The 26607-nt window shown below is 45.7% G+C and overlaps 1 protein-coding gene across 2 annotated transcripts in view; it reads left to right on the top strand.

Moving 5' to 3' along the window:
- LOC311115425 (vang-like protein 1) overlaps positions 1 to 26607 on the top strand; it is a 48058-nt gene that overhangs the window by 15155 nt on the left and 6296 nt on the right. Inside the window, exons 3-6 of one of the 2 annotated variants that reach the window (XM_084190605.1) lie at positions 1736 to 1865; positions 13675 to 14106; positions 14478 to 14653; positions 26020 to 26153. In XM_084190605.1, coding sequence (XP_084046731.1) covers positions 1736 to 1865; positions 13675 to 14106; positions 14478 to 14653; positions 26020 to 26153 — 872 coding nt within the window. Of the gene's footprint in view, positions 1 to 1735; positions 1866 to 13674; positions 14107 to 14477; positions 14654 to 26019; positions 26181 to 26607 lie in introns of both variants that reach the window. The other variant, XM_084190604.1, reaches the window with a different exon arrangement.

The raw sequence follows: 26607 nt of genomic DNA, 5'->3' as shown, positions 1-26607 counted from the left end.
GCTGCTGTACAATACAGTACCATGGCTCTCCCTCTAACAGACCAGACCATGAGTATCTAGCTACAGTACCATGGCTCTCCCTCTAACAGACCAGACCATGAGTATCTAGCTACAGTACCATGGCTCTCCCTCTAACAGACCAGACCATGAGTATCTAGCTACAGTACCATGGCTCTCCCTCTAACAGACCAGACCATGAGTATCTAGCTACAGTACCATGGCTCTCCCTCTAACAGACCAGACCATGAGTATCTAGCTACAGTACCATGGCTCTCCCTCTAACAGACCAGACCATGAGTATCTAGCTACAGTACCATGGCTCTCCCTCTAACAGACCAGACCATGAGTATCTAGCTACAGTACCATGGCTCTCCCTCTAACAGACCAGACCATGAGTATCTAGCTACAGTACCATGGCTGAGGGCAATTGGAAATAGAATGGGATTGACTAGAGATCAGATTAGTGGATGCTGGGAAGGCGATGAGCCTCCTCAGTGTCAGGGTTAGTAGAGCCATGATGGTGTAGGCACAGTGCAGTGGGCACAGTGCCATGTGTTGTGCTGTATATGGATGGATGGAGAAACCCTGTCACTCACTCACTCCCACACAGGATTAGAGATCTGGGATCTGGGGAGGTGAAGAGGGTCAGTACTGGGGTCGGATACGCTAATGGGCCTCGTGGGGGAGATTTAACGTGGGAGGAAGGGAGGTGAGGTAGAGGAGAGTTCACAAGGGTTTGGTTGGTAGTTGGGTCATGAGGGAGGCAAGGAATGGAACAAAGAACGCTTTGCCACCGTTAGAGACGCATCATCAGCAGGTAAAGGCCTGGTTCTCTCCTCCCCTAGTCCTCTGGTCCCCTAGTCATCTGGTCAACTAGTCCTCTATTCCCCTAGTCCTCTATTCCCCTGGTCAACTAGTCCTCTATTCCCCTGGTCAACTAGTCCTCTATTCCCCTGATCCCCTAGTCCTCTATTCCCATGGTCCCCTAGTCCTCTATTCCCCTGATCCCCAAGTCCCCTAGTCCTCTATTCCCCTGGTCAACTAGTCCTCTATTCCCCTGGTCCCCTAGTCCTCTATTCCCCTGATCCCCTAGTCCTCTATTCCCCTATTCCCATGGTCCCCTAGTCCTCTATTCCCCTGATCCCCTAGTCCTCTATTCCCATGGTCCCCTAGTCCTCTATTCCCATGGTCCCCTAGTCCTCTATTCCCATGGTCCCCTAGTCCTCTATTCCCCTGATCCCATGGTCCACTAGTCCTCTATTCCCATGGTCCTCTATTCCCCTATTCCCATGGTCCCCTAGTCCTCTATTCCCATGGTCCCCTAGTCCTCTTTTCTGACTCAGACAGTTCCTGCCTGTTCTAGCGTTTTTTTGTGTCCATGTGTGTTTCTTTCAATTGTTTGTTAGTCCATGTGTGTATCCATGTGTGTGTTTCTTTGAATTGCCAGCTAAGCCCCTGCAGACATTCACTGTGAGAAAATACAAATTAAATAAAAGCCAACAGGATTAAGGTCGTAGGGGATGATGGCTCCTATAACCCTGTTGTTGCTGACGCTGTGGAGGAAAGAGGGAGAGAGAGAAATAACATGAGGCTCATGCTGGAAATCCAGCGTGTGGCAGTCCGTTTCTATCGCCACGCCGACATGCTCTCTTCCTACCCTCTCCTCCTGTCTGCTGGTAGTCATGGTAACCCCATACCCCTCGAATCATTCGGTGTACCTGTCGTTGTTTCTCAGGGAGCGCAGCCGAGACCACCACAAGTCACGCAGCAAGGATGGCAGCCGCTCTGAGAAGTCGGTCACCATCAACGCACCACCAGCAGAACCGCTGCTGGGAGACTCGTCTGTACTGGGGGAGGAGGTCCAGGTAGGCCAACCTCTCCAACTACCCCACAATATTTCCACAGCTACTCTACCCACACAGCCCAGACAGGGAAGAAACCACACTGCTAGAAACCCCCCAGAAATGAACTTGACCATTTTCTCACACAACATCTCCTTCCTGTGATTTGTTTGAAATTAACTTGTACATTTCTATAGTCCTATGTTTTTTCCCACTCTGATTGTATTTATTGTACAATGCCTCATTATGATGGTAAGGCTTCAGCAGGAGCTGGGTGCTTCTGATGTGGACTTCACTTAATCATAAAGGTCGGCACGGGCACATACAGTATGTATCGGTGGACAGCTCAGCTCACGTGGCTGTTTATCAGTGCTTGTAGTTGGATTTATGGTAAACAACTTCTTTGTAATACAAATGTATGCATCAAATGCACATGTACATGTATAAATCCACTCATGGGAGCGAGTCAATCTATCCGCCGGTTGGTCCGGATAAGCCCTGTGCCTTTCTGGTTGAGCTGAGGACTTCACAGGCCTGATTGAAGCTTTCAGATTACATCCCTTTGTTGTACAGCTAGCTGATCAATGTGCACATAGTCTCTGGTGTTAAACACTGGGCACTCTGGCTTTGGCTGATGAAAATGGGCTTTGAGTGCTTGGTCTGCCTGGCCCTTGAAGAGATGGATGGATGGATCTAAAAATAGTAGATGTTAACAGCAAGACAGACAGTTGGACAGATCCAGATGTTATGGCTTATGCACAGACTAGAGCACAAGAGATTTGCCGTCCAAGTGCAAATTCTATTTTCACTCTTCTCTACAGTAGAGTATAGCCCAGAGCAACACTAACACTACCAGCCCTTCTCTCACCATTACACTAACCCTTACTGACCTACTTGGCAAACTCCCTTACTCGGATGAGCAAGACTTGTGCGCACTACACAGGGTGTGTATTTGTTACTTTTCATGTATGTATTTACGTGTGTGTGTGTAATATGTTAAGCACCTCAACAGGATTTGCTAGCGAACAGCAGTACTCACTCAGTATGTGTGTGTTCATGTGTTCTTCATGTTGTGGCCCAGCCTGCCTGCGGTAGTGTTGACGGGTGTTCTATAAGCATCAGTCAGAGTAATACAGAGTCACTGGGAATCTCCTCAGAGAGAGATGGAGAGGAGTAGAGCTGCTGTGTTAACCACTATGCCCTGCCGGACTCGCAGTCCCACAGTACAGAGCTACGCTCATTACCCCTCACTAAGTTGGCTAAGGCAGTGTGTGTGTGACGTCTGTGTGTGTGTGTGTGTGGGGGGGACACTGTGTGTGTGTGTATGTGTGTGACAATGTGTAAGGCTAACTAGAGCTGTGTGTGTGGCAGTGTGGTTGATCTGGACGGAATACTACCAGGACTAGTCTAGTGATGGGGGTTTGAAATATCTAGATATTCAAAATACTTTTTGGGGTTATATATTTACACAGTATATATATAGTACCAGTCAAAAGTTTGGACACACCTACTCATTCAAGGGTATTTCTTTATTTTTACTATTTTTTACATTGTAGAATAATAGTGAAGACATCAAAACTATGAAATAACACAAATGGAATCATGTAGTAACCAAACAAGTGTTAAACAAATCAAAATATATTTGATATTCTTCAAATAGCCACCCTTTGCTTTGATGACAGCTTTGCACACTCTTGGCATTCTCTCAACCAGCTTCACCTGGAATGCTTTCCAACAGTCTTGAAGGGGTTCCCACATATGCTGAGCACTTGTCACCTGGAATGCATTTCAATTAACAGGTGTGCCTTGTTAAAAGTTAATTTGTGGAATTTCTTTCCTTCTTAATGCGTTTGAGCCAATCAGTTGTGTTGTGACAAGGTAGGGGTGGTATACAAAAGAAGCACAGTTCCCGCTCAGCCCAGTCAAAGCTATTCGCGGCTCTGGCACCGCAATGGTGGAACAAGCTCCCCCACGACAGCGGAGTCACTGACCGCCTTCCGGAGACACTTGAAACCCTACCTCTTTTAAGGAATACCTGGAATAGTCTAACAGTAATCCTTCTACACCCCCCTCCCCCAGTGGTGGTTGTCCCACTGGCTATCCTAAGTTGAATGCACCAATTTGTAAGTCGCTCTGGATAAGAGCATCTGCTAAATGACTTAAATGTTAAATGTATTTGGTAAAAGACAAAAGTCCATATTATGGCAAGAACAGCTCAAATAAGCAAAGAGAAACGACAGTCCATCATTACTTTAAGAACATTTCAAGAACTTTTAAAGTTTCTTCAAGTGCAGTCGCAAAAAACATTAAGCGCTATGATGAAACTGGCTCTCATGAGGACCGCCACAGGAATGGAAGACCCAGAGTTACCTCTGCTGCAGAGGATACGTTCATTAGAGATACCAGCCTCAGAAATTGCAGCTCAAATAACTGCTTCACGGAGTTCAAGTAACAGACACATCTCAACGTCAACTGTTCAGAGGGGACTGTATGAATCAGGCCTTCACTGTTGAATTGCTTCAAATAAACCACTACTAAAGGACACCAATAAGAAGAAGAGACCTGCTTGGGCCAAGAAACACAAGCAATGGACATTAGACCGGTGAAAATGTGTTCTTTGGTCTGGAGTCCAAATTTGAGATTTTTGGTTCCAACCGCCGTGTCTTTGTGAGACGCAGAGTAGGTGAACGGATGATCTCTGCATATAGGATAAGTGCGTCTGCTAAATGACTAAAAATGTAAATGTATAGTTCCCACCGTAAAGCATGGAGGAGAAGGTGTTATGGTGTGGGGGTGCTTTGCTGGTGACACTGTCTGTGATTTATATAGAATTTAAGGCACACTTAACCAGCATGGCTACCACAGCATTCTGCAGCGATACGCCATCCCATCTGGTTTGGGCTTAGCGGGACTATAATTTGTTTTTCAACAGTACAATTACCCAACACACCTCCAGGCTGTGTAAGGGCTATTTTACCAAGAAGGAGAGTGATGGAGTGCTGCATCAGATGACCTGGCCTCCACAATCCCCCGACCTCAACCCAAGTGAGATGGTTTGGAATGAGTCGTGCGGCAGAGTGAAGCAAAAGCAGCCAACAAGTCCTAAGCATATGTGGGAACTCCTTCAAGACTTTTGGAAAGCATTCCAGGTGAAGCTGGTTGACAGAATGCCAAGAGTGTGCAAAGCTGTCATCAAGGCAAATAATCTAAAATCTAAAATATATTTTGAGTTCTTTAACACTTTTTTGGTTACTACATGATTCCATATGTGTTATTTCATAGTTTTGATGTCTTCACTATTATTCTACAATGTAGAAAATAGTAAAAATAAAGAAAAACCCTTGAATGAGTTGGTGTGTCCAAACTTTTGACTGGTACTGTATATATTTTTAAAATATGCGTTTTTAACCCGAGCATTGCTGCGCGGGGGAGAGAGGCTGGTGCTCTATTGCTGCAGCTGTGAAGGGGCCGGTGTGTGTGAGATGGAAGCGAGAGAGAAGCAGTAGCCAATGCAACTTGGCTACAGCCAAGACTAGCTAACTTGTAGCAGCTACAATGTTATTTATCATCCCATATAACAGTGCCTGTCTTGACTGGAGTAGCCTAGAGAAGCTAGCTAAGCTAGCTAGCTAGGCTAATTGAGGCCACATGCTGCACTCTCTCCCCATCCCCATTCAGATAAAACAACAGCCTACCTGTTGGTTGTTTGTTGTAGCCTACTCCTTCTCATTTTGCTAGCTTTTAATTCTGTAATTTTATTCCATCTTGCATTGCATTAGTGAAAGACATGTCACTGTACTTGTGTACGTGACATTAGAACTTGAACTCTTGTTCCACTTGCTACACATTGAGCTTCTTTGCCGCTTTGATTGGCCAACACAAACACGTGACGGCTACAGGATGGCTACCGGTCTTTTTATGGGTCACGTCATAGAAACTACATTTTCATTTAATTTAGAGAGAGCTTTTTCAGTGTTAAAATAGGCCTATAATATTTTTTTTCTTGCTGAAATGAATACTCACACAAATATTCGAATGCTAACGTCCGTTCGGATATTCTAATATTCAAATAACCGTATACATCCTTAGTACAGACATTCACATGTGGTGGCTGCACAACTTTTTAACAATGCATTGGACCGTCCGTTTGAATTTGGCGGCTTATTTTCTGGGAAATATGTATCCAGACATACAAACATGCTTTTCCACTTGTGTAGTTGGTTAGTGTGTGTGTCTGGGGGTTGGCTGTGGCACTGTGGGTGTTGTTTTGACACTGTGTGTTGTTTTGACACTGTGTGTTGTTTTGACACTGTGTGTGGGTACTGTGTGGTGTCTTTGACACGGTGAGTGAGCCCAGACGCGGGGGCTGTGTGTCAAGAGGGTGCCAGCCCTCAACAAGCTGTGACATCTCAGTGCAGCTGTGTCCCTCTGCTATAACCAGCCCTCCAGAATGAACTGTGTGTGTCAGGGTACGTGTGTGTGTTTCAGGTTGTTTGCTGTTGAGCTTGTCAGGAAAGCTTGTTGTGTGTCTGTTTTTGATTAAATACTTCATACTGTAAGCTATACTGTATGTTTGTCATTGTGTGTTTGGGATACAGTATTTGAATTGGTGAGTCAGGGCGTTGGTCTCAATATGCTCAATTTTCTCATCATTTGCCTTGACAGTTTTATGAGCATGCAGCTCTTGGTGATTCTGCAGTGATGTTTGAACAGAGCCGTTTGCTAAAATATTGAACGGCTGCCATTGAGGGAACCAGTCCAAAGCTCCAGCCTCCAGGCTATGCTAGTGTGCTGACTCTCAACACTCTCCAGTTGAGAGAACCGTAGCAATCCATATTCGTCTCGACTACTCGTATACACTTATGATACGTTATATCAGTGATGTAACGGTAGACCATAGATGTGGAATGGGGACTTCTGAAGTACTCGTCTCTGGCGTAACAGAGTTGTGCAGCTGAGGAATGCACTCTGGGTTCTCACTGCTCCACCATTATGTGAAGTGGCACCCAGGAGAAACATGATATATAAGCCAGGAAGCATTCTTTGAGAATTAACAACCCTCCCACCTCTCCTGCTGACACAGACAGAGGGCTGTTTGAAAAGAGAACGTGTATCTCACTTTATTTATAGTTCACGGGATGTCAATGAAATCAGAAGCCTTAGAACCCAACAATTAGACATTGAACTCGTGTTTGTGTGTGCGCCTGTGCTTGTGACTCATTCCAGACTTCCACCTAAAACCTTGTTTGTGTCATGTAGGCTAATTCTGTTTTGTAAAGGCACATTACACAGTGCGCTTCACATGTACTCCCCAGTGCACGTGTTCACGTCTGTATGATGATCGTGTACTACCTAACCTCCGCATTGAAGTGAATGAGAATCCAGCTTAAAAAAGTGGGCGTTTTTTTTTGGGGGGGGGGGCTGCCAACAATTGGTCATTGTTGTGTTGTGTCATTTACTGCAGGCAATAGCCAAAGCGGGGCAGATGTGGTTCCTCCCAGGGTCCCTCAGAATAGAGGCAGTGCCAATTGGACATCAAACTAAACTCTGCCAGCCTCTGATCCCCCAGCCCATGACAGGCACCTCTCTACTGTACCCCCCCCCCCCCCCCCCCCCCCCCCGCCTGTCCTCTCAGATGGTTAGGTAAAGAGGTAACAACACGACTACACTGCATTTCTAAGCAGAGTGCAGGTAGTTCTGTGTTGGGGAAGTACGAGGTACAGTAGTAGCGATGTCGGGACCTTGGATGCGGCGCAGGGCTTGTGCTCATGTCTGGGTCTATGGTTCCATGGTGAGTTGAGCCTCTGCTTCTCTACTAGGTGAGGTCTCTTTAATGAAATTATTCAATGTTTCTGTGTTTTTGCTGTTCATGCAAGTACCTTGCTCTGGCATGGTTTTCCTGGGGTTGAGGCGAGTTCTAGGCCGTCTATGCAGGAGAGAAGTGGTTGATGACGCCGCTTCTTCACACAGGAATTGAGTTACTGTGTCCACTTCAGTCCTTTTGCAGATCTGCATTTTACTTGAATCTGAGGAGTATCTATGATTTTTTTTTTAAGGACATCTCCATCTTTTAGTAGCAAGGGGTCTTCTAACATTGGTGTGACTGTGTGGTTGTATTGTCAACCTCCATAGAGGCTGCTATAAGCCTGCAATCCAATGTCTATGAACAGTTAATCCGTACAAAGACTGTCACTGTGTGTTCATTGGTTGGTCCAGACCACCCAGGTCCCTCGTCAGGCCCTTTGCTATTGACTGGAAGTCATGACACCATCGCCGTAGTGCTCAGTGGCTCAGAAGGAATGGACAGAGAGTGGTTTTCACTGGAGCAGGCAAGGATGAGCAGAGAGAGACTGAGCGGGAGAGAATGAGAGAAGTTGCCCCAGGGAAGTGAAGGAATAGAAAAAGAGAGTTTAAAGATGTGATGGGGGAGGAGGGGGTATAATAGGGGTGGCAGGCAGGAGCCCTCTGAGCCTAATTGGTTTATTATTGTATTTGCTGTCTCTCTCTCTCTGGGGGGCACATCTGTTTGTTTAATGGACCCCCCTCCTCTTCATCCTCCACCTGCCCTTTCACCTCCCCCCTCATCTTGCTGCTATTAGGACATCCCATGAGATTAGTCTCTCTCTCTCTCGCTCTTCCCCCCTGCTCTCTCGCTGTCTCTCGATGTTCAAAGCCTGTACATTAAACCCAGAGAGACACAGCCCATACAGTACAATCTCTCTTGGGGCATGATGGGGGTGATGAGCAATGTTTTTCTATACAAAGAGATAAAGTGGTGAGGCTGCAACAGTGTAGCGGTGGAGGCAGAGAGGTTGCTCTCCAGGACTGTTGTCTCAGTCTGGAGAGATGCACTAGCTGGATCTCTATGGCCAAGCTTCTCCCTGTCCTGGCCGGTCGACGCTGTTACACGTAAAAGTTTGGCATTTCGACATGAGCTCTCCGCTTTGATGGAGGTGATGATGGAGGAGGTGGTGGTGGAGACCTCCAAGGAAGAGGAGGACTCCAACTCTCCGCCTGGGGACACCCCTGCGCTCAGCCCAGGGCCAGGCCAGGTAAGACATAGACTGTTTGGTGGATGGTCAAGGGCTGTAACATTTCCTTCTATCTTAAGTGGATGTTAAAGGTCTGGAGACAAGGAGTTGGCATGCGTGCAACTGGCAAGCCATTCGTGTTCAAGTAGTGTGCGTGGATTTGTTAAATACAGTGAGAGACATTGTTTTTGGTGTAGCTGTTGTGGTCTGTGAGACCACTGTTTTTAGAAGTGATTTCAAAATGGCCGTCTTTTTGGAGGGAGAAATCTGCTCTGTGATGATGACGGAGATGACGAAGCTGGAATCTTATGGTCATTTTACATGAAGTTCAACATTAGCTGCATCTCATGATGTGATAGGAGGCTTAGTGGACAAGTGTTTAGGTTAAATAGAAGTCAACATTTTCCCTGGAGAACCTCTACTTATCCCTACTGGACTCTCTCTGGCAGTGTCTGAACTCCCACTTTGTTCCTGGCTGGTCCACCTATTTCCTCCATGTTAGTGTAGAACATTGCTACTGCCCATCTTCCCTGTCTCTCTGTCTTGACATGTAATTGGCAGCTTTGTTTGCTTTGCGTTGCTTGTCACGGCTAGAGCTGGATGTTAACAGCATCTTGGAATGCCCCCTGTCCGTTGCTATATTTACACAAACACACACCGCTCGTCTCCCAGGAGTCTGTTGAGTGCATATGCTCTGTCTCTGAGCAAAGGGCCTTGTTTGATCTACCCCACAGACCAAAATAGCACACAACCCTTTTTATGGACATGATTTAACGTTGGAGACAATAGCATGTATTTATACTCACACATAGTGTTAATGTATGTCACTTAATTTGTACATGGTGAAAGATTCCCACCGATTACATGTTGTTAACACACTCACACGTGCGTACACACACACACACACACACACACACACACACACTGAATGGTTGGCGACATTAATATTTAGTACATTTCTACACTTTAGCTCGACAAACATTTCCTTCCTTATTATCTCTATTAATTCTTTATAATAGAAGGAAAGGAACCCTGCTTAGGTTACCTGAGTGGCAATGTTTAGGTTTTTTGCATGTTGGAAAGGGAAGTGGGATACCTACTCAGTTGCACAACTGAATGCATTCAACCGAAATGTCTTCCGCATTTAACCCAACCCCTCTGAATCAGAGAGGCTGCCTTAATCGACGTCCACGTCATCGGCGCCCGGGGAGCAGGTGTTGTTAGGGGGGTTAACTGCCTTGCTCAAGGGCAGAATGGCAGATTTATTTCACCTTGCCGGCTCGGGGATTCGAACCGTCAACCTTTTGGTTATTGGCCCAAGGTTCTTAACTGCTAGGCTACCTAGCGTCTGTATAGATTAATTGTGTAGATGTCTTATAGCTGAATAGGTTTGGCCAGTTCTACCCAGTTTCTCAGCACTCAGAATATTAGAGTTTTTATGCACACCTCTCTCTCTGTTTGTCTCTGTCTGTTTTTCTCTCTGTCGGTCTTTGTCTGCCTCCTAATCCCTCGGTCTGTTCAGATTTCACAGGAGTGCTCATTGCCATTGGGATGTCAGTGTTGCTCACACCCCTCTATCCAGTGTCCTCTCCTGTTACCGTCTCCTCTCCCCGTCTCCCCACTCCTTTCCCCGTCTACCCTGTCCCCTCCCATCTCCTCTCCCCTCTCCTCTCCCCATCTCCCCACTCCTTTCCCCGTCTACCCTGTCCCCTCCCATCTCCTCTCCCCGTCTCCCCACTCCTTTCCCCGTCTACCCTGTCCCCTCCCATCTCCTCTCCCCGTCTCCCCACTCCTTTCCCCGTCTACCCTGTCCCCTCCCATCTCCTCTACCCTGTCTCCTCCCCTCCCATCTCCTCTACCCTGTCCCCTCCCCGTCTACCCTGTCCCCTCCCCTCTCCTCTGTCCCCTCCCCTCTCCTCATCTCCCCTCTCCCCTCTCCTTTCCCCGTCTACCCTGTCCCCTCCCCGTCTACCCTGTCCCCTCCCTTCTCCTCTCCCCGTCTCCTCTCTCCTTTCCCCGTCTACCCTGTCCCCTCCCATCCCCTCTCCCCGTCTCCCCTGTCCCCTCCCATCTCCTCTCCCCTCTCTTTCTGAATGTGTAGCTGCGTGTGGGAGAGAACATGTCAAGTTGGATGTTTCAATTACATGGCTATTTAGCTGACTTCTCACTGTATAACCCCTCCCCCACCACCATAGAGGTGTTGGTGAATTACCACAGGTTTCTGATTAGGGTGGATGTTGTGGATAGTCCTGACAGGTTGTGTGTGTGTGGTGGGGGATGTAATATGCCACAATCCCCCTCCCTTCTCTCTCATTCACCCTCCCTCCTTCTCTCCTGTCTCCCTTCGGCTCTCCTCTCTCGCTATTTTGTCTGCCCCCTTTCCTCCTCTTCTGCTGTGTGTCTGTGATGGTGAATGTGTTGAATGGTGATGCTGCCAGCCAGGTACATGCACCTCTCTCTGCTATTAGATGAACGTCCTGATGATTCTCTAATCCTATCAGGAGATTTAGGTCTTATACTCAGGCAGGCACGGGGAAACACCAGGCAGGCAAGGGCCCAAACTTCCCCATCCAGAATTGCCAAACTCTCTATCTAAAGATTTCGGAGGTCTGGTGAGCCAGCCCTGGTTGGTACGGGCCAACCAATGGAAAACCCTTAATTGAGTGTTTCTCTAGAGCACTTCATCAAAATGAGATTGATTTAAAATGGGTTTCTCATTCTCTATTTGTAATCATTCTATTCATGGAAGGCCCCCTCTCTCTGTCTATGTTTTGAAGTATCCATTGTTTCATACTCTCACCATGGAGTGGCAAAGGACCTCTTCAACGCCCCTTAGTGTTAATGAGGGCTCTCTTATAAATGATATACACAGACACTCACTCTCTCTCTTTCTTTCTCACTCTCTCCTTTCTTTCCTTTCTCTCTCTATCTCTCTCTTTCTCTGTGTGTGTTCAACACATAGTTGAGAGCTACATCAATTCCCTTGCCTCTCCTCCTCTACCCCTTTCCCCACTCATTACTGTGGCAGGTTTGGGTTTGTAGGTCAGGTAATAACCCTGGTGTATTCTCTGTGGACACACAGCTTCTCCTGGTTCAGTGGGGAGGTAGAGACTAGAGGATCCCAGTGCTCTGGCTATGGGCTGTGGTGGTAGAGCCAAGGTGCTGATGCTCAACACTGCACCTGGAAACTACACAATGGGGTCAGCTGACTCCTATATCAAAAGCACAGCATGGAACTTTTGGAATAGCACTGAAATATGCTTGTGTTGAATGGTGCAATTCAAGCCAGCCATGTGACCTAAACATTCAATCGGATGTGGATGTTGGTTTTCCACCTAAATGCAAATGTCCAGTTACATAACAACCACCAGTGTCTTGACCCTGTGACCTCTTCATCCCAAAGGTCATACAGCAGCTCTACACTGATTTACAGCCCTCCCATTGGTCCATTATAAGGATTATTCTCTGGAGGCCAGACTGACTGGACTAATGGGTATTTACGACCGTTAGTTTGTGTTATCGGTTATTGAGGTCAGGATTGTATCAGGAATGTTATCCGTTAGGTGGGTCAGTTTTACTGTTTCAGATAAGAACCTGGACATTTGACTGTGTGTCGTCAACCCTTCCCTTGGACTGCTTGAATTGGCAGAAAGTAATGATATGAGATGATTTATTACAAAAAGGATGGATGCCCAGCTTGGAATTCAGTATGTAGGAACGGAGGAGCGACTGAGTTGTAGTTTCTCTGTGCCTCACTTGGTTCTCTCTGACTTCATTCAAATCTGACCTCCTTTGAAGGAACACAATGTAATATCCATGGTGGGTTGTCTGTAAGTGGTTGGGATAGGGACATCAAATACAATTCTAATGTATTGAACCCGCAACAGCAACATTTAACTAAATGTAGTTTGTCTCTGGACACTGCAGTAGGAGCTGGCCTGATTACAGTGGGATATTATCTGTGGCTGCTGCATCTTTCCGACTGGGATAGAGTGTCACTGTAAAGCTTGGCCTTCTATTGTCCAGCCTCCCTCTGCCCGTCCTGTGCTGTTTTAACTCCTAGGGCCATGGGACAAAGAGACCCCCCCTCCCACACACACACACTGTGCAATCCCCTATCTCAGATGGATGGTAAATGCATCCTGTATGAATTCCCTTTTTCTCCCCTCAGTGCTATTTTTAGCTGCCTGCTGATTTAAATTGGAGTCCTCTGCTGAGGAAATCAAATCAGGCTCCATCTGTTGTCGTTGGGGAAAGAGGGAAAGGGCAACTAGATAGACAGTCTCTGGTCTGTCTGTCCAGTCTCCCTGTTGGTCTCTATTGGGCAGCCCTCCCTGGCAGCTCAGTTAGCAGGCTACACTGTGGGCCTGTGTTAGTACAGTGTTATAAAGGCTCTTATCTGTGTTGTTTTAGGATCTCTCACCAGCCACAAATGACCTTTATTATCTGTGGATGCCAGCAAACACCGACATCAGCGCCTCGCCTCGCGTACCCCAGTTGGCAGTCGCTCCATTCTCTGTTTTCTTTTTCCATTTCCCATCTTTCTTTCTCTCTCTCGTTCTCTAACTCTCTCTTTGTTTGCCCTTCCTCCCTGGTTGACTTTTGAACGGTAATGAGCACAGCTTTAAGCGGTCTATAGAAATGAGCCTAGAGTAGAAAAATCCGGTCTGACTTGCCATATTTATAACTTCCTGTCTCCAACTAATACATTTGACTCTAGTAGTAACATGCTCATATGCTACAGTATTTAACACTGACTCCTCTCTTTTTCTCCCGTCCTCCTTCCCCCTCCCCCCTCCCAGGATGACAACTGGGGCGAGACCACCACGGCCGTCACGGGGACGTCGGAACACAGCCTGTCCCAGGAGGACATTGTCCGGATCACCAAGGACATGGAGGACAGCGTGGGCCTGGACTGCCGGCGCTACTTGACCCTGACCCTGGCTGTGGTTCTGGGCCTGCTGGTCTTCCTCACGCCCCTGGCCTTCCTGGCTCTCCCCCACCTCCTCTGGCCTGAGAAGCTCCAGGTGTGCGGCACGGCCTGCGAGGGCCTCTTTATTTCCGTGGCGTTTAAGTTGTTAATACTGCTGTTGGCCGTGTGGGCGCTGTTCTTCCGGGCTCCGCGCGCCGGCCTGCCCCGGGTGTTTGTGTTCAGAGCGCTGCTGGCTGTGCTGGTGCTGCTGTTCGTCGTGTCCTACTGGCTGTTCTACGGCGTGAGGATACTGGACTCACAGGTACAGCTGGGAGAGGGAAGGGAAACTCACGCTCACAACGTTTGTAATGTGTCTAATTACTGGCCACCACAACTGCCTCTTCGAGTATTCCGTTTAAATGTCATTGCTTTCATCTCTGTGTAAATATCTTGTCATGAATGGGTGTGTACCACAGGAGGTTGGTGGCACCTTATTTGGGAGGATGGGCTCGTGTTAATGGCTGTAGCGGATTGGTATTAAATACATGAAACGCATGGTTTCTATATGTTTGATACCATTCCATTCGCTCCATTCCAGCCATTATTATGAGCCGTCCTCCCCTCAGCAGCCACTGGTGTGTACCTATGTTTTGTATTGACACTAGCACATGCTGGGTTGTCTATTGTACCCAGGATGAGAACTACCAGGGCATCGTGCAGTACGCTGTATCTCTAGTAGACGCTCTGCTCTTCATCCACTACCTGGCCATCGTTCTGCTGGAGCTCAGGCAGCTGCAGCCCGCCTTCTCTGTCTGCGTCACGCGCTCCACCGACGGAGAGACACGCCACTACAACCTGGGCCAGCTCAGGTGAGACGTGGCGGGAGACTGGGAGAGAGGGACGGAGAGAGATGGGGCAGGGGAAGGGAGACTGATGAGGGGGAGGGGGAACGGAGAGGGGGAGGATGCGAGAGGAGAAAAGTCCTTGAAAGTAAGACGGGACAACTCTTTAGAGTGGGTAGAGCAGGCTGAGGAGAAAGAAAGGGAGAGGAAGAGAGAGCAAAGAAAAGCCAGCAAGTAAGAGGAGAGGGAGGGTAAGAATCCTGTGTGTATGTGTGTGTGAGAGAGAATGAGAGTGTGAGTAATAAAGTAATGAGCCAGAGAGAACAGCTCAGACTAGAAGAACCTGGTCTGTAATGACTTGTCCTTTGATGTGCCGTCTGACTGTACCAGGAAGATGTTTTATCTCATGACGCGTTGATGAGTGATGTATTGAGACTGTCAAAAGGCATCCTAATTATAAACATGGTCATTTCAGTCCATGGCGCTCTCTCTCTCTCTCTCTCTCTCTCTCATATATATCCCCTTTTGTGAGAGGGCCTCAAACATATGATGGTATAATGCTGGGGCACTCTGGTTCACCTTTCTCTACCTCAGTACAGTGGCAGATGATGGACATGTAAATTGCTTTAGCCTCTGCTTCACCAGTGTTGTTAGAGGCTGCCCTTGGGGTGTTGTCGCTCATAAAGCGTCTTGCTATTTTCCTCAGCTGGCCGACGCAGCAGCACTCTCTCTGTTGTCTGTATGCGCTTGTAAACAAACAGCTAATTAGTGCTCCCTACAGGCCACACTGAGCATCTGGTCAGAGAAGATGCATACCATACACACTCATAATACACACACACACACTTTTGTACACACACAGATTCCCAGTTTCCGGCCATTTCCCCAGGCCTGTCCTCCTCCGTTCCCAGGCGACTGGTGATGACATTCCTCTGTGTGTCTGGCAGGCAGGCTGTCTGGCAAGTGTCTGATGGGGTATCAGAAGAATGAACCTACCTAGGAGGCCAGGAGGCCTGTTCTTGTGTCTGGATCTGACATGAGGAAAGTGCTCAAGCTCCTAACACCAAAACTACCAGAGATTCACCTCGGCAAGAATCCTGCTATTCTCCTTATTCATTCTGTCCCCTATCTCCAGTGTGTAGCCTACCATAACAAGTAGCTACTTATGGAAGAGAAGAGCCACAGGGAACTTAGGCACAGACAGGCTCAAATCTAGGCCAGTTTGGGCTTTATTTGTCTCCTCCCTCTACTGTAGTTTAATAATTGATCAAAGTAGTGAGCACCGGAGACCCTGACTCTGCACAAAGTGCTGCCTTAGTCACAATGTGTGTATGTATTATAGTTAAAACTTTAGGAAGTTGGTTTAGTAGTTTGTCCTTGTTTTGGGCTAATGCGCAATTGTGTGTGTCTGACGAAATGTCTTCATACAGTATGTATCAATGAATGTGGCATACAAAGAGTGGTTTGGGTTTGCCTGTGTGCCATCCCAGGAGTATTATACCTTTAAGTGTATTTAAAACAAAGTTGTTTTACAGTTTGCCTTTGTTTTGAAGATCTGTCTGTCAGTATTCCACGACAGCGGTGTTTGTCTGTCTGTCAGTATTCCACGACAGTGTCTCTGTCTGTGTACCATACCAGCAATATATAAGCCATTGTTTATACAGCCATGTATTTGACATTGTAGTTGTGGGTTAGTGAACCCACCTGCCTCCTCCACATGTACACATCCACTAACACTCTTCATCCTGCCTCGGCCATTTTCTCTGTATCTGTCACTATGAGATATCCACCACCACTATGGGATGAATCCCAGGCTTAAATCCCTCTATAGTGGACAGATAGCTGCTGCTAACCTATACAATACCCCCTGCAGTGTAAAGCTGGTTTATAATATATATACAGTGCCTTCAGAAAGTGTTCACACGCCTTGACTTTTCCATATTTTTTGGGTTACAAATTGGGATAAAAATGAATTTAATTTAATTTTTCCCCAACAATCTACACAGAATATGTGTCTTGGTAAGCAACGCCTGTGTAAATTTGCCTTGAGTTTTAGGTTATTGTCCTACTGAAAGCTGAATTTGTCTCCCAGTGTCTGTTGGAAAGCAGACTGAACCAGGTTTCTTTTTATCCTGAAAAAAACTCCCTAGTCCTTTGCCGATGACGAGCATATCCATAACATGATGCAGCTATCACCATGCTTAAAAATGTGAAGAGTGGTACTCAGTGAGTGATGTTTTCTGTTGGATTTGCCCCAAACATAACACTTTGTATTCAGGAGCAAAAGTTCATATCTTTGCCACATTTTTTGCAGTATTACTTTAGTGCCTTATTTCAAACATGATCCATGTTTTGGAATATTTTTTATTCTGTACAGGCTTCCTTCTTTTCACTCTGTCATTTAGATTAGTGTTGTTGAGTAACTAAAATGTTGTTGATCCATCCTCAGTTTTCTCCTATCACAGCCATTAAACTCAGTAACATTTTTAAAGTCACCATTGGCCTCATGGTGAAATCCCTGAGCGGTTTCCTTCCTCTACGGAAACTGATTTAGAAAGGACGCCTGTATCTTTGTAGTGACTGTGTGTATTGGTACGCCATCCAAAGTGTAATTAATAACTTCACCATGCTCAAAGGGATATTTTTTTATTTTTACCCATCTTCTTTGCGAGGCATTGGAAAACCTCCCTTGTCTTTGTGGTTGAGTCTGCGCTTGAAATTCATTACTCGACTGGGGGACCTTAAAGATAATTGTATGTGTGGTACAGATATGGGGTAATCATTCAAAAATCATGTTAACCACTATTATTGCACACAGAGTGAGTCCATGCAACTTATGTGACTTGTTAAGCACATTTTTACTCCTGAACATATTTAGGCTTGCCATAACAAAGGGGTTGAATACTTATTGACTCAAGACATTTCAGTTTTCATTTTTTATAATTCTAATTCTAAATACAATATTCCACTTTGACATTGTGGGGGTGTTGTGTATAGATCAGTGGCACAACATTTACATTTACATCTATTTTAAATTCAGTCTGTAACACAACAAAATGTGGAAAATGTCAAGGGTTGTGAATACTTCATGAAGGCACTGTGTATACATACTGCACTGCATTGGGATGAGGGAGAGGATATACAGTGCGTACTGTGGAATGCAGTGTTTGGTTTTCGCCAGGCATAATGGGACCCATCTCGTCCAAAAAGTTGACTCAACTTTGCCAAAAAGCACCTGGATGATCATCAAGACTCTTGGAAGAACGTTCTATGGACAGATGATTCAAAAGCATAACTTTTTGGACGACATGGTTCCAGTAATGCCTGGCGAAAACCAAACTCTGCATTCCACAGTAAGAACATTATACCAAAGGTCAAGCATGGTGGTGGTGGTGTGATGGTTTGGGGATGCTTTGCTGCCTCAGGACCTGGACGACTTGCCTTAATAGAAGGAACCATGAATTCTGCTCTGTATCAGAGAATTCTATAGGAGAATGTCAGACCATCCGTCTGTGAGCTGAAGCTGAAGCGCAGCTGGGTCATGCAGCAAGACAATGATCCAAAACACACAATCAAGTCTACATGAAAATTGCTAAAAAGCAACAAATTGGAAGTTTTGGAATGGCCTAGTCAAAGTCCAGACCTAATCCCAATTGAGATGTTGTGGCAGGACTTGAAACGAGCAGTTCATGCTTGAAAACCCACACGTCACTGAGTTAAAGCAGTTCTGCATGGAAGAGTGGGCCAAAATTCCTCCACAGCGACGTGAGAGACTGATCAACAACTCCAGGAAGCATTTGAGTGTAAGGGGGCAATTGCTTTTTCACACAGGGGAATTGGGTGTTGCATAACTTTGTTTATGAAATAAATATGTAATTGTTGTGTTATTTGTTCAATTATGTTCCCTTTATCTAATATTAGGTGTTGGTTGAAGATCTGATAACATTCAGTATCACAAATATGCAAAAGTAGAGAAAATTAGAAAGGGGGCAAATACTTTTTCATAGCACTGTATCCATAATGTCCTATCACTTAGCCTGACATTTCCCCTTCGTCAGCACTGGGTATGTAAAGTTGCATACAGTGCCTTGCAAAAGTATTCATCCCCCTTGGCGTTTTTCCTATTTTGTTGCATTACAACCTTTATTTTTAAATTGATTTTTATTTGGATTTCATATAATGGACATACACAAAATAGTCCAAATTGGGGAAGTGAAATGAAAAAAAATTACTTGTTTCAAAAAATTCTAAAATAATTAATAATGTAAAAGTGGTGCGTGCATATGTATTCACCCCATTTAATATGAAGCCCCTAAATAAGATCTGGTGCAACCAGTTACCTTCAGAAGTCACATAATTAGTTAAATAAAGTCCACCTGTGTGCAATCTAAGTGTTACATGATCTGTCACATGATCTCAGTATATATACACCTGTTCTGAAAGGCCCCAGTCTGCAACCCCACTAAGCAAGGGGCACCACCAAGCAAGCGGCACCATGAAGACCAAGGAGCTCTCCAAACAGGTCAGGAACAAAGTTGTGAAGAAGTACAGATCAGGGTTGGGTTATAAAAAAATATCAGAAACTTTGAACATCCCACGGAGCACCTTTTTAAATCCATTATAAAAAAATGGAAAGAATATGGCACCACAACAAACCTGCCAAGAGAGGGCTGCCCACCAAAACTCATGGACCAGGCAAGGAGGGCATTATTCAGAGAGGCAACAAAGAGACCAAAGATAACCCTGAAGGAGCTGCAAAGCTCCACAGCGAAGATTGGAGTATCTGTCCATAGGACCACTTTAAGCTGTACACTCCACAGAGCTGGGCTTTATGGAAGAGTGGCCAGAAAAAAGCCATTGCTTTAAGAAAAAAATAAGCAAACACGTTTGGTGTTCGCCAAAAGCCATGTGGGAGACTCCCCAAACATATGGAAGAAGGTACTCTGGTTTGGTCAGATGGCCATCAAGGAAAACGCTATCTCTGGCGCAAACCCAATACCTCTCATCACCCCGAGAACACCATCCCCACAGTGAAGCATGGTGGTGGCAGCATCATGCTGTGGGGATGTTTTCATCGGCAGGGACTGGGAAACTGGTCAGAATTGAAAGAATAATGGATGGCGCTAAATACAGGGAAATTCTTGAGGGAAACCTGTTTCAGTCTTCCAGAGATTTGAGACTGGGACCTTTCAGCAGGACAATGACCCTAAAGCATACTGCTAAAGCAACACTTGAGTTGTTTAAGGGGAAACATTTAAATGTCTTGGAATGGCCTAGTCAAAGCCCAGACCTCAATCCAATTGAGAATCTGTGGTATGACTTAAAGATTGCTGTACACCAGCGAAACCCATCCAACTTGAAGGAGCTGGAGCAGTTTTGCCTTGAAGAATGGGCAAAAATCCCAGTGGCTAGATCTGCCAAGCTTATAGAGACATACCCCAAGAGACTTGCAGCTGTAATTGCTGCAAAAGGTGTCTCTACAAAGTATTGACTTTGGGGGGGTGAATAGTTACAGTGGGGAGAACAAGTATTTGATACACTGCCGATTTTGCAGGTTTGCCTACTTACAAAGCATGTAGAGGTCTGTAATTTTTTATCATAGGTACACTTCAACTGTGAGAGACGGAATCTAAAACAAAAATCCCGAAAATCACATTGTATGATTTTTAAGTAATTAATTTGCATTTTATTGCATGACATAAGTATTTGATACATCAGAAAAGCAGAACTTAATATTTGGTACAGAAACCTTTGTTTGCAATTACAGAGATCATACGTTTCCTGTAGGTCTTGACCAGGTTTGCACACACTGCAGCAGGGATTTGGCCCACTCCTCCGTACAGACCTTCTCCAGATCCTTCAGGTTTCGGGGCTGTCGCTGGGCAATACGGACTTTCAGCTCCCTCCAAAGATTTTCTATTGGGTTCAGGTCTGGAGACTGGCTAGGTCACTCCAGGACCTTGAGATGCTTCTTACGGAGCCACTCCTTAGTTGCCCTGGCTGTGTGTTTCGGGTCGTTGTCATGCTGGAAGACCCAGCCACGACCCATCTTCAATGCTCTTACTGAGGGAAGGAGGTTGTTAGCCAAGATCTCGCGATACATGGCCCCATTCATCCTCCCCTCAATACGGTGCAGTCGTCCTGTCCCCTTTGCAGAAAAGCATCCCCAAAGAATAATGTTTCCACCTCCATGCTTCACGGTTGTGATGGTGTTCTTGGGGTTGTACTCATCCTTCTTCTTCCTCCAAACACGGCGAGTGAAGTTTAGACCAAAAAGCTATATTTTTGTCTCATCAGACCACATGACCTTCTCCCATTCCTCCTCTGGATCATCCAGATGGTCATTGGCAAACTTCAGACGGGCCTGGACATGCGCTGACTTGAGCAGGGGGACCTTGCGTGCGCTGCAGGATTTTAATCCATGACGGTGTAGTGTGTTACTAATGGTTTTCTTTGAGACTGTGGTCCCAGCTCTCTTCAGGTCATTGACCAGGTCCTGCCGTGTAGTTCTGGGCTGATCCCTCACCTTCCTCATGATCATTGATGCCCAACGAGGTGAGATCTTGCATGGAGCCCCAGACAGAGGGTGATTGACCGTCATCTTGAACTTCTTCCATTTTCTAATAATTGCGCCAACAGTTGTTGCATTCTCACCAAGCTGCTTGCCTATTGTCCTGTAGCCCATCCCAGCCTTGTGCAGGTCTACAATTTTATCCCTGATGTCCTTACACAGGTCTCTGGTTTTGGCCATTGTGGAGAGGTTGGAGTCTGTTTGATTGAGTGTGTGGACAGGTGTCTTTTATACAGGTAACGAGTTCAAACAGGTGCAGTTAATACAGGTAATGAGTGGAGAACAGGAGGGCTTCTTAAAGAAAAACTAACAGGTCTGTGAGAGCTGGAATTCTTACTGGTTGGTAGGTGATCAAATACTTATGTCATGCAATAAAATGCAAATTAATTACTTAAAAATCATACAATGTGATTTTCTGGATTTTTGTTTTAGATTCCGTCTCTCACAGTTGAAGTGTACCTATTACAGACCTCTACATGCTTTGTACAGTGGGGAAAAAAAGTATTTAGTCAGTCACCAATTGTGCAAGTTCTCCCACTTAAAAAGATGAGAGAGGCCTGTAATTTTCATCATAGGTACACGTCAACTATGACAGACAAATTGAGGAAAAAAAATCCAGGAAATCACATTGTAGGATTTTTTATGAATTTATTTGCAAATTATGGTGGAAAATAAGTATTTGGTCACCTACAAACAAGCAAGATTTCTGGCTCTCACAGACCTGTAACTTCTTCTTTAAGAGGCTCCTCTGTCCTCCACTCGTTACCTGTATTAATGGCACCTGTTTGAACTTGTTATCAGTATAAAAGACACCTGTCCACAACCTCAAACAGTCACACTCCAAACTCCACTATGGCCAAGACCAAAGAGCTGTCAAAGGACACCAGAAACAAAATTGTAGACCTGCACCAGGCTGGGAAGACTGAATCTGCAATAGGTAAGCATGGGTTGAAGAAATCAACTGTGGAAGCAATTATTAGGAAATGGAAGACATACAAGACCACTGATAATCTCCCTCGATCTGGGCTCCACGCAAGATCTCACCCTGTGGGGTCAAAATTATCACAAGAACGGTGAGCAAAAATCCCAGAACCACACGGGGGGACCTAGTGAATGACCTGCAGAGAGCTGGGACCAAAGTAACAAAGCCTACCATCAGTAACACACTACGCCGCCAGGGACTCAAATCCTGCAGTACAAGACGTGTCCCCCTGCTTAAGCCAGTACATGTCCAGGCCCATCTGAGGTTTGCTAGAGTGCATTTGGATGATCCAGAAGAGGATTGGGAGAATGTCATATGGTCAGATGAAACCAAAATAGAACTTTTTGGTAAAAACTCAACTCGTCGTGTTTGGAGGACAAAGAATGCTGAGTTGCATCCAAAGAACACCATACCTACTGTGAAGCATGGGGGTGGAAACATCATGCTTTGGGGCTGTTTTTCTGCAAAGGGACCAGGACGACTGATCCGTGTAAAGGAAAGAATGAATGGGGCCATGTATCGTGAGATTTTGAGTGAAAACCTCCTTCCATCAGCAAGGGCATTGAAGATGAAACGTGGCTGGGTCTTTCAGCATGGCAATGATCCCAAACACACCACCCGGGCAACGAAGGAGTGGCTTCGTAAGAAGCATTTCAAGGTCCTGGAGTGGCCTAGCCAGTCTCCAGATCTCAACCCCATATAAAATCTTTGGAGGGAGTTGAAAGTCCGTGTTGCCCAGCGACAGCCCCAAAACATCACTGCTCTAGAGGAGATCTGCATGGAGGAATGGGCCAAAATACCAGCAACAGTGTGTGAAAACCTTGTGAAGACTTACAGAAAACGTTTGACCTGTGTCATTGCCAACAAAGGGTATATAACAAAGTATTGAGAAACTTTTGTTATTGACCAAATACTTATTTTCCACCATAATTTGCAAATAAATTCATAAAAAATCCTACAATGTGATTTTCGGGATATTTTTTTCTCATTTTGTCTGTCATAGTTGACGTGTACCTATGATGAAAATTACAGGCCTCTCTCATCTTTTTAAGTGGGAGAACTTGCACAATTGGTGGCTGACTAAATACTTTTTTTCCCCACTGTAAGTAGGAAAACCTGCAAAATCGGCAGTGTATCAAATACTTCTTCTCCCCACTGTATGCACACTCAAGTTTTCAGTTTTTTTGTCTTATTTCTTGTTTGTTTTTTCACAATAAAAACTATTTAGCATCTTCAAAGGGGTAGGCATGTTGTATAAATCAAATGATACAAACCCCCAAAAAATCAATTTTAATTCCAGGTTGTAAGGCAACAAAATAGGAAAATTGCCAAGGGAGTGAGTACTTTCACAAGCCACTGTACCTCTCTCACCTCCCCTCTCCATGTCACTGTTGTTAGGACATCCCATGTGATGACTGTTTCTCACTCTCTCACTCACTCACTCACCCCTCACTCACTTACTCACTCTCTCCTACACTCTCTCTCTCTCTCGCTCTCTCTCCTACTCTCTCTCTCTCCTACTCTCTCTCTCTCCTACTCTCTCTCTCTCGCTCTCTCTCCTACTCTCTCTCTCTCGCTCTCTCTCCTACTCTCTCTCTCTCTCTCCTACTCTCGCTCTCTCTCTCCTACTCTCTCTCGCTCTCTCTCTCCTACTCTCTCTCGCTCTCTCTCTCCTACTCTCTCTCGCTCTCTCTCCTACTCTCTCTCTCGCTCTCTCTCCTACTCTCGCTCTCTCTCCTACTCTCGCTCTCTCTCTCCTACTCTCGCTCTCTCTCTCTCTCTCTCTCCTACTCTCTCTCTTACATGTGGAACGGCACAGCAGTAAACCCTTCTCATGGTGTAGTATCAATAGGGGAATAAAGAGAAGGAGAGGTTAGAAGAGAGGAGACTGTGTCTGAGAGGTGTCTTTCTGTCTACAGGCCCCAGGGTGACAATAGCCTCAGTGTGCTGCCTGGCTGCTCCAGGGGGAAATAGAATGCACATGCTCCAGGCCAGCACGTGGTGCTCCATCCCTCCCTCCCTGACTCAATTCAATTTTCAATTTCAATTTAAGGGGCTTTGTTGGCATGGGAAACATATGTTTACATTGCCAAAGCAAGTGGAATAGATAATAAACAAAAGTGAAAAAATTTAAACAGTAAACATTTACACTCAAAAGTTCCAAAAGAATAAAGACATTTCAAAGTCATATGTCTATATACAGTGTTGTAATGATGTGTAAATAGTTAAAGTACAAAATGGAAAATAAATCAACGTAAATATAGGTTGTATTTACAATGGTGTTTGTTCTTCACTGGTTGCCCTTTTGCTGTTGTGATGGCACTGTGGTATTTCACCCAATAGAAATGGGAGTTTTATCAAAATTGGATTTGTTTTCTAATTCTTTGTGGGTCTGTGTAATCTGGTCAGGTATTCTGCCACTGTGTACTCTCTGTTTAGTGCCAAATAGCATTCTAGTTTGCTCTGTTTTTGTGTAAATTCTTTCCAATGTGTCAAGTAATTATCTTTTTGTTTTCTCATGATTTTGTTTGGTCTAATTGTGCTGCTGTCTGCAACAGTTAAATTAGCGCCACTCATCTTAACAAATGACACAAGCCCCTGAGATGGGAGGGGAGGGGAGGGGAGGGGAGAGGGAGTGAAAAGGAGGGGAAAGGAAAAAGATGTAAAGGGAGAGAGAGCCCTTTGAATTGAATAGAATTGAAAGAGAGACAGGATTCAGTGTCAAAGGGAGGAGGAGGGGAGACTCCCTCTCTCCCTCCCTAAAATATGGGCCATTTTTTCTGGAGCAAGGGAACTGTAGACTAGTCTGTTGAGCTGTGAGAAATGACCCTGTGCTGCTGTAGGCCTGTGAAAAGCTGCTTGCATCTGCTGCTGCTCTGTCAGTAGGCCGAACACAGTTACAACACAATAACAACACAGAGGAACTGGGGTCTGACTGTGTCTCAGCAGCATACTAACAGGGCCGGATTGGATCAGTAGGCTACAATAAGCTACAGCAGAAAATCAGTCCTGGCATTTCTAGATCAAAACCCCAACGGTCAACCTGGACCTGTGTAAAGGCACGTAAACAAAATGGATACACATGCTTAATTAATTGGTATTATGTAGTTGGCTAATCAGCACTGGTACATTGATCCATTGATCACTTGACTACATGTCTGCATAGCCAATGGCTTAGAGATGTGTTCAGGCCATACTCAGTTGCTACATAATGGATTGCTAAAGCACAATAAACAGAACACATATGAAAAGTCTCAACTGGTGAAATATTGCTGTCTTTGAGAGGCAAGACATGGCATGTTGTGCCGGGATATGACGTCCATGCTGCAGCAGCAATAGGAAATAGACTGTCTCTACCTCAGCCTCTCTCTGCCAGCAGCGCTGTGAGATTCTGTTCTGTGTTTATTTGACAGAGCCTAGGCAGCAGGGATATGTCCCAGTGTTCGGGGGGGGGGGGGCTGTTGATGATAACATGATGGCTCAAAGTCACACTCCTGGCGTTAGTGACTCCTCTCCTCCCACTCCCCTCTCAATCTTCCTCTTTCTATCTCTCTCACTCTCCCCCCCCCCCCCCCCCCCCTCTCTCTAATCACCCCCATCTTCTCCCTTCAGTGTCAGACCTTGCAGCGCCTGATTTTCCTGTTTTTTATCGATTGTTTTGTTTGTTTTCAGGGTTTATTTCGCACAGAGACATGCATTATTCATTTTATGGTATTGATTTTTGTTTTTATAGTCGTGGATTTTATTAGCTTATTTTTTTCTCCTCTATGTCCAGAGGTTCCAAGTAAATCTCAATAAATTCTCCTTATTCTTCCTCTGTGTGTGTGTGTGTGTGTGCAGTATCCAGCGGGCAGCGTTGGCCATCATAGAGAACTACTACAGGGACTTCTCTGTCCACAACCCGGCCCTGCTCACTGCCTCTAAGTCCCGTGCCGCCAAGCACCTGGCCGGCCTCAAGGTCTATAATGTGGATGGTGAGTTCCCAGCAACCCCCGCCACTGGTGAGTGCATGGAGACTCCCTTGGGATTATCTATACATTTCTTCTATATCTGTTTCATCTCTCTTATCTGTCCTTTGGGCTTGATGTTCGACTCTCTCCTCTCCTTGGTTGCTCTCTCTCTAACACCCAGAGGTCTTTAAAGCTAAACTGAAAGCGTACCTTTTGGACAGTAAGTATAGTAGTCCTCTCACTAAAACCCTGCATCTCTGACCACTGTCTGGACTCACCGACTAACCCGCCTTTCTTCCACTGGAGCTGCAGTCCCAACCAATCCCCTTACACTCCACTGTAATCGGCATGCCTCATTGGTTTAGAGACACAGCTGTGAAATGATTTAACGCACTTGTGTAGGCCACGCCCAAAGCATGTGATGTCACTGTCGACGTTGACCTAGTGACTATTTATCGCTGCTTGTATTTACTAGTGT

The sequence above is a fragment of the Coregonus lavaretus genome (genome assembly GCF_964263955.1).
Source record: "Coregonus lavaretus genome assembly, contig: HAP1_SCAFFOLD_123, whole genome shotgun sequence".
NCBI classification, from domain to species: domain Eukaryota; kingdom Metazoa; phylum Chordata; class Actinopteri; order Salmoniformes; family Salmonidae; genus Coregonus; species Coregonus lavaretus.
This window is presented reverse-complemented; position numbering and strand designations above follow the sequence as displayed.